Source organism: Hibiscus syriacus, unplaced genomic scaffold (assembly GCF_006381635.1).
Source record: "Hibiscus syriacus cultivar Baekdansim isolate YM2019G1 unplaced genomic scaffold, ASM638163v2 tig00002237_pilon, whole genome shotgun sequence".
Lineage (NCBI taxonomy): Eukaryota > Viridiplantae > Streptophyta > Magnoliopsida > Malvales > Malvaceae > Hibiscus > Hibiscus syriacus.
Window position 1 is genome coordinate 6,409,825 of NW_024061918.1, and position 16,780 is coordinate 6,426,604.

At 33.3% G+C, this 16,780-nt stretch overlaps 1 protein-coding gene and 1 long non-coding RNA gene across 2 annotated transcripts in view; one reads left to right on the forward strand and one right to left on the reverse strand.

The window, feature by feature from the left end:
* The window catches only part of LOC120142527, a 67,682-nt gene extending 54,640 nt beyond the window's left edge, over positions 1 to 13,042 (reverse strand). The window contains exons 1-3 of the long non-coding RNA XR_005517862.1: positions 13,011 to 13,042; positions 4,556 to 4,558; positions 4 to 20 (exon numbers count right to left, since the gene is read on the reverse strand). This is a non-coding gene — a long non-coding RNA (uncharacterized LOC120142527). The remainder of the gene's footprint in view (positions 1 to 3; positions 21 to 4,555; positions 4,559 to 13,010) is intronic.
* A 1,039-nt stretch (positions 13,043 to 14,081) lies between these two features.
* Positions 14,082 to 16,378, forward strand: LOC120140422 (adoMet-dependent rRNA methyltransferase SPB1-like). Its single transcript, XM_039155412.1, has 3 exons — positions 14,082 to 14,116; positions 15,538 to 16,098; positions 16,181 to 16,378. The coding sequence occupies exons 2-3, from the start codon at positions 15,577 to 15,579 to the stop codon at positions 16,376 to 16,378; spliced, it is 720 nt and encodes a 239-aa protein (XP_039011343.1). The 5' UTR covers positions 14,082 to 14,116; positions 15,538 to 15,576.
* The last annotated feature ends 402 nt before the right edge of the window (positions 16,379 to 16,780 follow it).

Below are 16,780 nucleotides of genomic sequence, written 5' to 3' on the forward strand. Positions count from 1 at the left end.
TACCCTAACTTTTTATATATCTGACAAATGGGTGCCAGCAAAGTTGCATTTATTATACAATACTGTTAATCCTACAATTATAGATACTCATAAATTAAAACTATAATCAATAGATTGAAAAAGAATTAATTGCATCATATGTCTTCAAAGCATGATTCTTATTTTAAATTAATCTCTAAATTTTTAAATGTTTTAATTTCACCTCTAAATTATGATTATCATTTGAAATTAGTTCTTAAATTTTTAAACATTTCATTTTCATCCCAAACTATGACCTTCATTCTAAATTGGTCCCCAAACTTTTTGAACATTCCAATTTCATCTAAAATTATATATATACACTAATCATGTCCTTTGTTAGTAAAATCGTTAGGCCAAGTTATATTATTATATGTTAAAAAATTTAGATTAAATTGTGGTTGAAAATAATCACATATATGTATGGATTTAGGGATGAAATTTGAATATTCATGTAACACCCCAATCTTTAGTTAATTAATATTCACATGGTTTACTTAGTTATAATGTGGACAAAGTGTTGGGTGGAATAGGAATAAAATAAGGATAGTGGCAACCCATAATTGAAAAAAAAAATATAATAAACAAGTGCTTAGTGGGATTGAAACGTGTTATGCAATAACGGAGCATGCCTTTGTTAACTAGTGGAGGGTATTATGCTATATTAAACTATTAAAATTATTTTATAACTATAGATGGAAGAAATCATATTCTCCATTGGGGGGGACGAAACCAGTACTCAAAAGCACCAACAAACAAGCTTTGTTTTCGGCCACCAGAGGAACAACATTTCTCGGTCTTGGCACCATCGAATGGTTGCTAGCAGCGAACAAAAGCCTTTTGTTTAGAGAAAATTGAAGGGTTTTTGGTAGATCTACAACCATCTATAAAGTTTCAAACTAAACGAAGGTTATATTCTTGATGAGGAAGATAAGGTGCTTCAGGAAGTGTATTTGTGTTTCGAACGACGGTCGGAGAGGTGGCCAACACGTTAGTCACCGGCGTTTGATTTCTATTGGACCGGTGAAGTTTTCTTGCTTTACTTCGGAGCATTATGTTAAGGATAAAAAATGCATGATAGAATAAAAGAAAGTGAGAAAGGTAGGAATGTTAGAGAGCACGTGAGTTTAGGAAATGGTGATAAAGGATGAAGGGTAAATCGTAGCATAAGTCCTCCAAAGTTGGTGAGTACTTAACTTTGCCTTCTAGTTACCATATGGTTATGAATATTGCTTAATGATTTTAATAAGATTATTTTGGTCACTAAATTTGGTAGCTAAGTATTAAATTGACCCCATAAACTCTAATTTTGTCAATTAGGTCCCTCGATTTTTAATTTAAATTTTAATAAGCTATCTTTATGGAAAGGGAAATTATTTGGATACGAGTTAGAAATTTTGATGGCCTGGATCGTGAGGAAAATATTGAAAGTTGATTTCAAGATCAAGGACACTCGAATGGGAATTTAATGGTCGATCAGTATGGCACAGAAATCGAGGTAATATTTTACTACCTCTTTATGCTTTATGAAACATGTTGATATTGGTAAATGCATTAATAAGATAATGTTGGTCACTTTTGTGGAGTTGGTTAATTTATACACTCGATATGAATGTGGTAGAAATTCGGTAACTGAATACAGATCGAATAACTAATATAAGAGATTGAGGGATTGTTAGAATTAAATTACAAGTTTTGTGATTAGTGATAAAGAAATCAGCCTTGGATTTATAGTTTATATTTTATATCAACAAAGGTTAAATATTAAAGGTACTTGGATGAGAAATTATGAGAATACTCTAATGGGGTAAAATTACGAAATTACCCTTATGTTGTAAGATGACAAGAATTGTCCCTGGAAGTTGGTTAATAACTTTGAAAAGACATATTGATATGGTAAAAATTACTGATGTGCATAAGAAATGTTAGTTTTGCATAGGAAATGCGAATAACCGGTTTTTAACCCCAAGAGGGTTTATGCAAGATACTAGAAGTATGTTAAGGAATCATTTCAGGATTAGAGAATGTTCGAGGAAGCAATTAACCATAGAATCTCTAAATTATATTATTTCTATTAAGAGTTAATACCGAAACTATCTGGTTAAGAAATTACGAAAATGCCCTTGAGAGGTAAAATAGTTCGAGTTGACCTTGAATGAGAAAGTACATTGAGGATTAGTACTTAACTCGATTAAGTACGGATCTGATTGTTAAGATCCTGACTTAGTGCAGAAAAATTCCTGATATTCCGTTGGTAAAAATCTGAGAAGACACTTCACCTGAAAATATCTGGGTTATGAGTAAATACCTAAAGAACAATTTATCGGGCGTGTTCTTTTGTCAGAACTATTCAAAATGACTGGAAAATATGATACGTTTGAATCAAATAATAAGATCAGATGGATGGAAAGGATTGGAATACATCGGATCCGTCAGAATAGTTTGATGGGACTGACATATATGATAAGTTTGAATTTAATAATAAGATCGGACGGAATGAGTTATTGGACTACAATGGATCTGTAAAATGACCAGAATACCCTTGTAATAGAAATGACCCAAGAATATCACCAAGCTCATGAATGATTGGTTATCCTCGAGCTCTGTAATGAATGGAATAAAACTAAATGCCAAAATGACCAAAATACCCTTATGGCCTATACTAAGTAAATGCCTTGGATTAATTAAGGAATCCAAATAAGTATAGGTATTGGATTACCTTTAAAAGTAATGGAACACAATTTAAGTGAATAGATCAACCCTAAAGCTATGTCAATACCTGAATGACATAGATATTACTTGAATGCGTATTCGTCTTCTCAAGTTTGGCTCGATGATAAATTTTAGAAGTATTCAGCTCAGCTCTTGATCGTATTCAGTACTAAGAATTGGATGTTTCTTCGAAAAATCAACCACGAAGACCAAATTGAATGGAATGGAAGTACAACATGTATCTGAAATTCAGGAACGTTTGAATTACTCTGAAAAATCCTGAAGTAACTGGAATGGACATGACTGCTAAATGAACTAGGTAACCTCAATGACTGAGGATTTAATAAGTGATTTGGATAAGTCTGGAAACTCTGATGAGTTTACGTAGTGTACAATTACAATGGGTTATGAACAAATTAATCAAGTATGTCAGCATTTCATGATATTGTGGAAGCGTGGAAATGAAATAAAGACATTAGAAGATTTATTCAGCGATGATTCCGAAATTGGTCTACGAACAAGAAATTGTGGTATTAAAGAGTAAATACCCTAGAAGGAAAATGAATTGACCAGTCGACATAGATTGTTAAGGTTCTGAATCTTCGTTCTCAAGTTGTTCGATTATCCGATCAATTGACATGGATGTAAAGGATTTTGAATACTCTTCTGATTACATACAACTTCTGAAAACTGTCTGAATAAGATAATATCCTGATAATTCACATTCTGAATAACTGATGATTCTGTCAGTTAATGAACTCTTCCAATAGTGATTCTAAATTCCAACATTCTATCGACATACTGAAGAACTGTGTTTCTCTGCCTGATACAATACCTCTAAATAATACATGTAAACTCTGGTGTGTTCCCTAATTACATGAATATTTTATCTGATTTCAAATTTGAATTCTGTTATGATACCTGACCTGGATTCTGATCTGATATTGACATGGATTCTGATATGATACTTGACTTGAATTATGTTTTGATTTTTGATATATCCGTTTACGGACGGAACATGTTTTATTGGGGGTATTGTTGGAGGAAGATTACTTGGAGGTTCCTCGGCTGTGTGCTCAGGGCCTTACTTACCGGTTCCTCGGCTGTGTGCTCTGGACCTTACTGTTCGTGACGGGGTTGTACGGTTCTGGGGAACCTACACATTTTATTCGTGACGGATGGGGGTATATATATATATATATATATATGTTTTAAAAGAACTGTATCTTTTTATTGGTTTTGCGGGAATACACTAGATAACCTATCTTGATCTCCTGAACCTAGATATCCGAAATCTTTCCATCTAAATTGAATACTATCTGTTACTACCCGAAATATCAATGGGACCTCAGCTCAGCCTAAAAAAATCTGTAGATATCTGAACCAATAAGAAAACATATGTTTATCTGTATCTGCACGTTCTTCAGCATCATCTGGTAGTTCTGTATTATTGAGCTTTCCAAAGCTCACTCTATTACTCACCTTTTCAGGTTAAAAGAATTGTACCAGTGCATCTATCAACTTCAGTAAGGGAGTTCTTCCGGCGTTGTTTGCAGAGTACGGTACATGTGATTAGGGGGCATGTAATTGTATTTTGTTTTATATACGAGTCTGAAAATATGCTTTTATTTCTGAATACTGATAAATGATTTTATAAGTTACATGTTTAATAAAAGTTTTAAATTTTTCGCTATTTTTACAGTGGGTCGCTCCGGTGGCCTTAATGTGACACTCCAGATTGGATCGGGTTACCCGCATCGGTCTGAGGTGGTTACATTTAGTGGTATCAGAGCTATGGTTTGAGTCAAAAATTTTCAAGTTAGACCGGCTAGTCGAATGTCAAAATATGTCTGATCAATACATGCCCCTAAACTGCAATCGTACCTCTCTGAGCTGGAACTCCAGGGTTGAGTCCCTATCTGTAATAAGTAAACCGAAGTTTTTATCCATAAAGGAATACTAGTAACTTTTATCTGAATTTTGTGAAGTACCTCACGAGCCATGTGAAAGTTACTAATCTGAGAAAATTTCGATCCAACTCCGAACATGAAATTGGGATACGCTACTACTCTATGAGCCTATTCTCGTAACCGAGACTGAATTGATTCCGCAAGGAAATTTTCGTTCGAATTCTTTTATTGAAATGAGGAAAAGTTCTGATGAGAATGTATACTCAACTCGTTAAGGATTAGTAGAGGACACGTACTTTTGTAAAAGTTACTCGAAGATATGAAAGAACTTATGGAAGTTTTATTTATGCAATTTTGTGACAAGAATGAATTTCGAGTACAAAATTCTTTTAAGGAGGGGAGAATTGTAACACCCCAATCTTTAGTTAATTAATATTCACATGGTTTACTTAGGTATAATGTGGACAAAGTGTTGGGTGGAATAGGAATAAAATAAGGATAGTGGCAACCCATAATTGAAAAATAATAATATAATAAACAAGTGCTTAGTGGGATTGAAACGTGTTATGCAATAACGGAGCATGCCTTTGTTAACTAGTTGAGGGTATTATGCTATATTAAACTACTAAAATTATTTTATAACTATAGATGGAAGAAATCATATTCTCCATTGGGGGGGGGGACGAAACCAGTACTCAAAAGCACCAACAACCAAGCTTTGTTTTCGGCCACCAGAGGAACAACATTTCTCGGTCTTGGCACCATCGAATGGTTGCTAGCAGCGAACAAAAGCCTTTTGTTTAGAGAAAATTGAAGGGTTTTTGGTAGATCTACAACCATCTATAAAGTTTCAAACTAAACAAAGGTTATATTCTTGATGAGGGAGATAAGGTGCTTCAGGAAGTGTATTTGTGTTTCGAACGACGGTCGGAGAGGTGGCCAACACGTTAGTCACCGGCATTTGATTTCTATTGGACCGGTGAAGTTTTCTTGCTTTACTTCGGAGCATTATGTTAAGGATAAAAAATGCATGATAGAATAAAAGAAAGTGAGAAAGGTAGGAATGTTAGAGAGCACGTGAGTTTAGGAAATGGTGATAAAGGATGAAGGGTAAATCGTAGCATAAGTCCTCCAAAGTTGGTGAGTACTTAACTTTGCCTTCTAGTTACCATATGGTTATGAATATTGCTTAATGATTTTAATAAGATTATTTTGGTCACTAAATTTGGTAGCTAAGTATTAAATTGACCCCATAAATTCTAATTTTGTCAATTAGGTCCCTCGATTTTTAATTTAAATTTTAATAAGCTATCTTTATGGAAAGGGAAATTATTTGGATACGAGTTAGTAATTTTGATGGCCTGGATCGTGAGGAAAATATTGAAAGTTGATTTCAAGATCAAGGACACTCGAATGGGAATTTAATGGTCGATCAGTATGGCACAGAAATCGAGGTAATATTTTACTACCTCTTTATGCTTTACGAAACATGTTGATATTGGTAAATGCATGAATAAGATAATGTTGGTCACTTTTGTGGAGTTGGTTAATTTATACACTCGATATGAATGTGGTAGAAATTCGGTAACTGAATACAGATCGAATAACTAATATAAGAGATTGAGGGATTGTTAGAATTAAATTACAAGTTTTGTGATTAGTGATAAAGAAATCAGCCTTGGATTTATAGTTTATATTTTATATCAACAAAGGTTAAATATTAAAGGTACTTGGATGAGAAATTATGAGAATACTCTAGTTGGGTAAAATTACAAAATTACCCTTATGTTGTAAGATGACAAGAATTGTCCCTGGAAGTTGGTTAATAACTCTGAAAGGACATATTGATATGGTAAAAATTACTGATGTGCATAAGAAATGTTAGTTTTGCATAGGAAATGTGAATAACCGGTTTTTAACCCCAAGAGGGTTTATGCAAGATACTAGAAGTCTGTTAAGGAATCATTTCAAGATCAGAGAATGTTCGAGGAAGCAATTAACCATAGGATCTCTAAATTATATTATTTCTATTAAGAGTTAATACCGAAACTATCTGGTTAAGAAATTACGAAAATGCCCTTGAGAGGTAAAATAATTTGAGTTGACCTTGAATGAGAAAGTACATTGAGGATTAGTACTTAACTCGATTAAGTACGGATCTGATTGTTAAGATCCTGACTTAGTGCAGAAAAATTCCTGATATTCCGTTGGTAAAAATCTGAGAAGGCACTTGACCTGAAAATATCCGGGTTATGAGTAAATACCTAAAGAACAATTTATCGGGGGTGTTCTTTTGTCAGAACTATTCAAAATGTCTGGAAAAGATGATACGTTTGAATCAAATAATAAGATCAGATGGATGGAAAGGATTGGAATACATCGGATCCGTCAGAATAGTTTGATGGGACTGACATATATGATAAGTTTGAATTTAATAATAAGATCGGACGGAATGAGTTATTGGACTACAATGGATCTGTAAAATGACCAGAATACCCTTGTAATAGAAATGACCCAAAAATATCACCAAGCTCATGAATGATTGGTTATCCTCGAGCTCTGTAATGAATGGAATAAAACTAAATGCCAAAATGACCAAAATACCCTTATGGCCTATACTAAGTAAATGTCTTGGATTAATTAAGGAATCCAAATAAGCATAGGTATTGGATTACCTTTAAAAGTAATGGAACACAATTTAAGTGAATAGATCAACCCTAAAGCTATGTCAATACCTGAATGACATAGATATTACTTGAATGCGTATTCGTCTTCTCAAGTTTGGCTCGATGATAAATTTTAGAAGTATTCAGCTCAACTCTTGATCGTATTCAGTACTAAGAATTGGATGTTTGTTCGACAAATCAACCAAGAAGACCAAATTGAATGGAATGGAAGTACAACATGTATCTGAAATTCAGGAACGTTTGAATTACTCTGAAAAATCCTGAAGTAACTGGAATGGATATGACTGCTAAATGAACTAGGTAACCTCAATGACTGAGGATTTAATAAGTGATTTGGATAAGTCTGGAAACTCTGATGAGTTTACGTAGTGTACAATTACAATGGGTTATGAACAAATTAATCAAGTATGTCAGCATTTCATGATATTGTGGAAGCGTGGAAATGAAATAAAGACATTGGAAGATTTATTCAGCGATGATTCCGAAATTGGTCTACGAACAAGAAATTGTGGTATTAAAGAGAAAATACCCTAGAAGGAAAATGAATTGACCAGTCGGCATAGATTGTTAAGGTTCTGAATCTTCGTTCTCAAGTTGTTCGATTATCCGATCAATTGACATGGATGTAAAGGATTTTGAATACCCTTCTGATTACGTACAACTTCTGAAAACTGTCCGAATAAGATAATATCCTGATAATTCACATTATGAATAACTGATGATTCTGTCAGTTAATGAACTCTTCCAATAGTGATTTTAAATTCCAACATTCTATCGACATACTGATGAACTGTGTTTCTCTGCCTGATATAGTACCTCTAAATAATACCTGTAAACTCTGGTGTGTTCCCTAATTACATGAATATTTTATCTGATTTCAAATTTGAATTCTGTTATGATACCTGACCTGGATTCTGATCTGATATTGACATGGATTCTGATATGATACTTGACTTGAATTATGTTTTGATTTTTGATATATCCGTTTACGGACGGAACATGTTTTATTGGGGGTATTGTTGGAGGAAGATTACTTGGAGGTTCCTCGGCTGTGTGCTCAGGGCCTTACTTACCGGTTCCTCGGCTGTGTGCTCATGACCTTACTATTCGTGACGGGGTTGTATGGTTCTGGGGAACCTACACATTTTGTTCGTGACGGATGGGGGTATATATATATATATATAAATATGTTTTAAAAGAACTGTATATTTTTATTGGTTTTGCGGGAACACACTAGATAACCTATCTTGATCTCCTGAACCTAGATATCCGAAATCTTTCCATCTGAATTGAATACTATCTGTTACTACCCGAAATATCAATGGGACCTCAGCTCAGCCTAAAAAAATCTGTAGATATCTGAACCAATAAGAAAACATATGTTTATCTGTATCTGCACGTTCTTCAGCATCATCTGGTAGTTCTGTATTACTGAGCTTTCCAAAGCTCACTCTATTACTCACCTTTTCAGGTTAAAAGAATTGTACCAGTGCATCTATCAACTTCAGTAAGGGAGTTCTCCCGGCGTTGTTTGCAGAGTACGGTACATGTGATTAGGGGGCATGTAATTGTATTTTGTTTTATATACGAGTCTGAAAATCTGCTTTTATTTCTGAATACTGATAAATGATTTTATAAGTTACATGTTTAATAAAAGTTTTAAATTTTCCGCTATTTTTACAGTGGGTCGCTCCGGTGACCCTAATGTGACACTCCAGATCGGATCGGGTTACCCGCATCGGTCTGAGGTGGTTACAATTCAAAAGTTTAGGGACTAATTTAAAAAGGGGGTCATAGTGTAGTAATGAAATTAAAATATTCAAAAGTTTAAGGACTAATTTAGATTGGAGTCATAGTTTAAGGATGGATTAAAATATTTAAAAGTTTAGGAACCAATTTAAAATAAGAATAATATTTTGGGGACATATGACACAATTAATTCAGTATTTAATTAAAGGATATTATTATTTTTAAATATAAATAATAATAGTAATAACTATTATACATCATACCAAAATTAAAGTGAAAATAAATGAAGGTTCACATGAAAGGATATGGGACCACATATTATTATTCTTTTTTTCTTTTTCTTTTTCTTTTTTATTTTTTGAATGGGATCCAATACATCCGACTTCGACAGTTGCATTTGAGGGAAGGTCATCGAACCCTAATCGAACTTGAACCAATTTGGGGTGACACAACCCCATCATTATTAAGAGCGACCCACCCCAAATCCAGCGGGCACCATTGAACATGTGAAGAGGTTTGCAGTCTGTGTGAACTCCGAATGGGTGCACAATCATCGTAAAGTTTGCTCCAGGATATGCTGACTTGAAGTATAGCTTCCGGACAAGGAGAGATATCTTGAAAAATGAGAAGATTTCGAGCCTTCCAAATCTGCCAGACCAAGGAGGCGAAAAAAATGCACCAAGGGCCATTGGATGCGACACAGCGGGAAGAATAACTAATATTTTCCATAAGCCAAGCTTCACGATCGAAATCAAAGAAAGAGGGAAAGGGGTGAGCTTGGAGGAGTCTCGTCCAATTGCTCCGAGCTGTGATGCAATCTCGAAGGATATGGTGCAAAGTTTCATTCTCGACTCGACACAAATAGCAAGATGAATCATTTCCCAGACCTCGTCGGTATCGGTTAGAGTTGGTGAGCACTCTATTTCTGATGGCGAGCCATAGAAAACTCCTAATTCATTCCAAATTACATACTAACAAGGATTCGTAGCGGCCCAGGAAGAGGAGCATAAGGATTTATAAGGGCTTGAAACAGTGAAAATCCTCTTTGGTGAAACCGACCAATAAACAATATCCTAACCAACCGCAAAAGATGGAGCAATAATATTTCTCATATGATGAATAGCTATCGGGTCCAAGAGAGTGTTCAAAAGATCCCAATCCCAGCAACCATCTGAAGACACATCAGAAACAGTTAAGGAAACATCCATCGAAAAGTTAGTCATTGCAACGTTGAGGAGTGAGCCAATCGGGGGAACCCAATTATCAGTTCAAAAATTAATAGAGCGCCCGTCACCCACTGACCAAGCCAAATTGGTGTAGAAAGAACGCTATACGTTTGCCAAACTACGCCACGGATTAGAACAAGTGGAACGGTAGATCAAAAATGGACATAGTTCAGAGATCTTATATTTCTCTCGCATGAGGAAGATCCAGAAAACCGAGGGGGAGAGAATGAGATCATTGCAAATTTTGAAGAGGATAGCAATGTTCTGAAAATTTATTCGACGAAGGCCCTGACCGCCTGTATGGAGAGGTTGACAGAGGTCTTCCCATTTAACTAGAGTGATGGGATTAGTCGAGGAGGGGATCCCCAAATAAAGCCACAAAAATAACTGTTAATAATTATTATAAAAACATATTACCACAAAATTATGATATTCACGTTTTTGTGACAAATTATATTTGTAGTTGTAAATTTTAGTTATAGTGATAGCATATATTGTCATAATTATTTTTCTCCACTTTTTTGTTTCAAAAGTTATATTGACAATTTTTATAATTATAATTTATTGTTATTGTTATAGGAAAAAATTATCACATCAAATAATAAAATTCAAGTTTTTTTGTAATTAATTATTTTTATACTTATATATTTTAATCATTATAAAAAAATTATACTATCAGAACCATTTCTCTCTATTTTTAGTGTCAAAAAAGTTATATAGTAACAAAATATATTGTAATTAATAAAATTTAAGTTTTTTGTAATTAATTATTTTTGTATTGTATATTTTAATCATTATGAAAACTTATACTATTAGAAATATTTCTCCCTATTTTTTGGTGCAAAAATGTTATATAGTGACAAGTTTTGTAACTATATGTAATAGTTATTGTTATAGAAAAAGAATCACAAATTTTTTTCATTTTTTTAAATTAATAAAAAATTTAAGTTTTTTTGTAAAAAATTATGTTTGCAGCCACATATTTAATTATAATGATAAAATATAATTATTATTATAAAAAACAAAATGTTCAAAAAATTTATTTTTTCTCATAATATATATATATATAATTAAATGGCATTTTCAAATAAAATATAACAACAAAAATATATTATCAAATAAAACATAATAGCATAAAATGATGACTAAATTGTACTAAAACAAAACAGTGAGCCACGATCAAAAATAGTAAAGAAACATTTAGTGACCAAATTGAAAGAAAGGAAAACAAGGGACAACATATGAAAATACGTGAGAATACAAGGGCTCATATATTAATTAGACCAAAACTTTTAGGAGATCACAAAAACCCTAGCCTTTCACGCGTTTGATGCTTCCCCTCCTCTCCAAAGGTTTGCAAATAAACGAATTTGAATACTTCATTTTCATCTACCTTTCATCTTTTCCATTTTCTAGGCTACGATCCCATCATCTCGCCTCCCCTCCTCTCCAAGGGTTTTCAACTATTCCTAACTACAAAACTGGTATATATGCCCTTCATTTTGATGCTTCATCATCTTTTTTGGTGTTTCATTCATGGTTTTCAACTATTCACGCGTTTATATTTTTTCGATCGGTGAACTCTTGAATCAATTTGTTTGGTTCTATGTTCATACTGACATCAATTAAAATATTGTGTTATTGAACTTTCTAAATTTTAAATTGAGATAAATATTGACAAAATTTCATCGAATTTATAAGTGAAATTTATAATCATATAGATTTTAAATGAAGCATAATAACGTTTAAATATTGAAGTAGTTCAGTTTTATCATTAAAATTATGAGATAAAAGAAGCATTTTGTGGAGTAAAAAAATTTAGAAGTTGTGAAATAAAATAAGAAAGAAAAACATAAAATTTGGATTATAAAAGTATGATAATCCGACTGATTTGAAAGTTTTGGTACCAAAACTTTTTAACGGAGGGTACTAAAATGAAACAAAAATAAAACTTTTAGGTATGATTTTGAAACTAAATTGAAAGTTTAGATACTTAAATTGACTAAAACTAATAGTTTAGGTACTAAATCCGTAGTTTATCCTAAAATTATATATAGGCATTTTTTTCAAATTTTCTTTAAAAACCTATTGTCTCGTCGTTTTCTCTTCTGACCCAAACCTAAGGTAATTTTTTTAAACCTATTCACTCGTCTTCTTCTCCTCTTCTGACCCAAGCTTAACCTGAATATTGATTTCTACTTTGGGTCATAAGATTTTGATTTATATTCAATATGCATCTACATTGATCTGCTATATTTGATTTTCATTAGTCATTTAAATCGTAATTACCTTTGGAAATAGTAGTGAATCTTCGGTTGATAAATGAGTTGGAGAAAGAGCTCAAGGTATTAGGTGAAGACCATGGAGGATATTTGATTTATGCCTCTGTTTGAGCATTTCTCTTCTATATTTGATTTTTTGTTTATTCGTAGAGTGGTTACAGAACGCAGTACAAGCAGGCATGTTTGACGATTTTATAGGTAGCACCTCTGCAGAGAGCCCAGTTGCCAAACCTGGAAGTGGTTTGAAGACTGGCGGTAGCAATATGGGCGGTGACGGAGGTAGCGATAACGGAAACAAGAGAAAGAATAAAGGAAAGAAACAATGGTAAGCAATCATCAAGCGACTCGAAGGCATTGATGATTAGAAAGTCTCCTTGTAAGCATAAAGCATGCAAATTTTGTATAGCATTTTATCTTCATCCTAACTTCAAATAAATAGATATGGAGGATTATATTCATATTGATTTAAAATGCATGGCAAGAATAGCTGACAATAGCTTATATAACAATAGGAGAGGTTTTGCTTTGAAATGAGTGGTTTCTCATCAGTGGAATTATACGTCAAATGTGCTTGGGCTTGGGCGGGTTAGGCCAATCTAGTTTTTGGTTAATTCGGGTTTTATATTTTGGGGTCATTTTGATTCGGGTCAATTTCAATTTAGAATTGTTGAGTTTAGGTCATTTAGGGTTGAGGTTCGTGTTTTCAAGGTATGATCATTACGTATTCATATCATTTCGAGTTTAGGTCAAGTTCGGAGTTGGGGTGGTTTGTTTTACGTTTGAATTAGGCCAAAATGAAATTATAATAAAACCAAAATTTTAATTCGTTATTAGTCTCTAAACTATATGTAAGTTGTTTAATTTTTTTTACTTTAATTTGGTTATTTTTAGGAGTTGTAATTTAATTTTTCGTGTCATTTGAGTCTTGACTAAAATTTTAAAATTTAAAAGTCTAGAGGTTAATTTTGACTAAATAAAAGTATGGGAATTAAATATATAACTTTACGTATAATACAAATGACCGATGTTGGAATTTCACTGTCTAATAATTCTATAGTGCAAATCTTAAACTAGGATGGTACGAGCATTAATTATATATTTAATATTTAAATATGAAAAATATAACATTCTTTGAACTTGATCAATTAAGCTTAAAATTAGAGGTTTGATCTTGTTTTAATATTAGTTTTTGAGTTTAAAGTTTGATTAAAAAGCTAACGTATATAAACACATTTAAAGATTATATTATAAAAATTACCAAACACAAGGACTAAAAAGTAAAGTTTATCTCATTTAACAAAATTTCACTTGTGAAAGACTTGAACTACACTTAAATTGTAGGAGTATATTATTTGGGGACCTTCCCGTAATTTGAAAATAATATTGAGGGCAAAACGATGAATTTACTAAAAATACGTGAGGTCAAAACGGTGAAGTGCAAAATAAATATCGGCTGCTGTCCCGAAGTGAATTCTCAGTAGCAGAACAGAAGGGAAACGAAGTCTTTCGCATCATATTCTCCGATCCTCTGGGTAAATCCTTTTCCTTTTTTTATTTAATATTTTTGTTTATCATTGCAGTCCAGTGATTTATCATCAATCCGCTTTTCACTTATTTAAACTGTATATAACTGTTTCTGTTTGAAGGATTTGTCGATGCTTAGATCTAATACGATCCATAGGTTTCAATCATCTTGGATGTGAGAAGATTAGGTTAATTTTTCTTATTTTATTTCGTAATTTGTACTAATTACTTCAAATTTTGGAATTTTTGATATATCATCTTCTTTTGAATCCAATCTCCAAAAGCTGCCGCCCTTACTTCTCTTGGGTTATTGGAATGGTAAAGTTTAGCTCTTTTTTGGTTCTCTCCAACATGCCTATGGATTTGGATTATTTAGTTTCTATTGGTTGCTTCTTGAGCAAATCTCGCTTTTTTATTGTTTCTTCGAGTTGATTCGAAAAACCTTGTTAATGCTCCTTTGGGATTCTTGGGTTTGATGTTCCTATGCTTTGTTCCAACTTCCAAGTGTTTGTCTTCTGCTTCATTAGGTAATTCACCTTGCAAGTTGCAACTTGGGGAAAAATCAATCTTTTAGGTATGATTTTGAAACTGAATTGAAAGTTTAGATACTAAAATCGACCAAAACTAATAGTTTAGGTATTAAATCCGTAGTTTATCCTAAAATTATATATAGGTCCTTTTTTCTAATTTTCTTTAAAAACCTATTGTTTCGTCTTTTTTTCTTCTGACCCAAACCCTAAGGTAAATTTTTTAAACCTATTCACTCGTCTTCTTCTCCTCTTCTGACCCAAGCTTAACCTGGATATTGATTTCTACTTTGGGTCATAAGATTTTGATTTATATTCAATATGCATCTACATTGCTCTGCTATATTTGATTTTCTATTTTCGGTTCTACTGGTTTACTTTGTCGAGAAGGACTGTGTATTTAAAGCTCTCGATTTATCTATTTTTCTATTACACTGCTATTTGAGACCGTTATTGAAGGTATGTTTATATGTAATTCTTATGATGGATTAAGAAGATATTGAGGGCATGTTTGTTATGATGGGTGCATGTCAAGATTAATAAGATATTGAGGGTATTTCATTAGTCATTTAAATCGTAATTACCTTTGGAAATAGTAGTGAATCTTCGGTTGATAAATGAGTTGGAGAAAGAGCTCAATGTATTAGGTGAAGAAGACCATGGAGGATATTTGATTTCTGCCTCTGTTTGTGCATTGCTTTGTTGATTTTCTATTTTTTGATGATTCTGTTTGTTACTCTGTCTCCCTTTGTTTATTTTGCTTTTTTGAGAAGATATATATTATTTTGAAAAGCTATAGGTTTAGTTATTTTTGGTTTAGGGATTAAGTCTTTGTGTTTGGGAGAATTAAAAAAAAACTCATTTTAACGTTCCATATTTCCCTTTTCCTTCTTCTCCACCAGCTGTTTGGCGTTTAATTTGGATTCAATTGAAGAGGTAATATGGGTAAAGTGAAAGGGAAGCATAGATTAGATATCTACTATAAGTTAGCCAAAGAACACGGCTACCGTTCCAGAGCATCATGGAAGTTAGTACAACTGGATGACAATTTTAGATTTCTAAAATCAGCGCATGCTGTCCTCGACCTTTGTGCTGCTCCCGGTGGTTGGATGCAAGTGGCCGTGCAACATACACCCATCGACAGCCTTGTACTCGGTCTTGATCTTGTTCCCATTGCTCCTATACGAGGTGCCATCGCTCTCCAACAAGACATAACCAAATCCGTTTGCAAGTCCAAGGTTAAACGAGTCATGGAAGAGCACAGGGTTATGGCTTTTGATGTCGTTTTGCATGATGGATCCCCTAATGTTGGTGGTGCTTGGGCTCAAGAAAAAATGAGCCAAAATACTTTGGTTATTGATTCTGTTAAGCTGGCTACCCAGTTTTTGGCCCCTAAAGGCACCTTTGTCACCAAGGTTTTTAGGTCCCAAGATTACAGTTCCGTTCTATATTGTCTCAAGCAGGTGATAAACAAAACCATAGGATATATCTCTTTGTGAAGTTTTGTTTTTTTCCTTTGACACGCGTGTTTGGTTTGGTCTGCAGCTGTTTGAGGAGGTTAAAGTTTGGAAACCACATGCTAGTCGCCCAGAATCAGCTGAGACTTATGTTTTGGGGCTAAGGTATAATGCCCCGGCAAAGATTGATCCACGCCTTCTTGATTTCAAACATCTATTTCAGGGATCGATAGAACCACAAAAGAAGATGATATATCAAAATTTTAGCTGGATTTGGATTATTTAGTTTCTATTGGTTGCTTCTTGAGCAAATCTCGCTTTTTTATTGTTTCTTCGAGTTGATTCGAAAAACCTTGTTAATGTTCCTTTGGGATTCTTGGGTTTGATGTTCCTATGCTTTGTTCCTATGCTTTGTTCCAACTTCCAAGTGTTTGTCTTCTGCTTCATTAGGTAATTCACCTTGCAAGTTGCAAGTTGCAACTTGGGCAAAAATCAATCTTTTAGATATGATTTTGAAACTGAATTAAAAGTTTAGATACTAAAATCAACCAAAACTAATAGTTTAGGTACTAAATCCGTAGTTTATCCTAAAATTATATATGGGCCCTTTTTTCTAATTTTCTTTAAAAACCTATTGTTTCGTCTTTTTTTCTTCTGACCCAAACCCTAAGGTAAATTTTTTAAACCT

What these genes read in the sequence shown, in the direction of transcription:
- LOC120140422 (XM_039155412.1), top strand. Translation starts at nt 15,577, where the DNA reads ATGGGTAAAGTGAAAGGGAAGCATAGATTAGATATCTACTATAAGTTA. An exon ending in TTCTATATTGTCTCAAGCAG is followed by an intron (nt 16,099 to 16,180) that starts GTGATAAACAAA and finishes TTTGGTCTGCAG; the next exon opens with CTGTTTGAGGAGGTTAAAGT.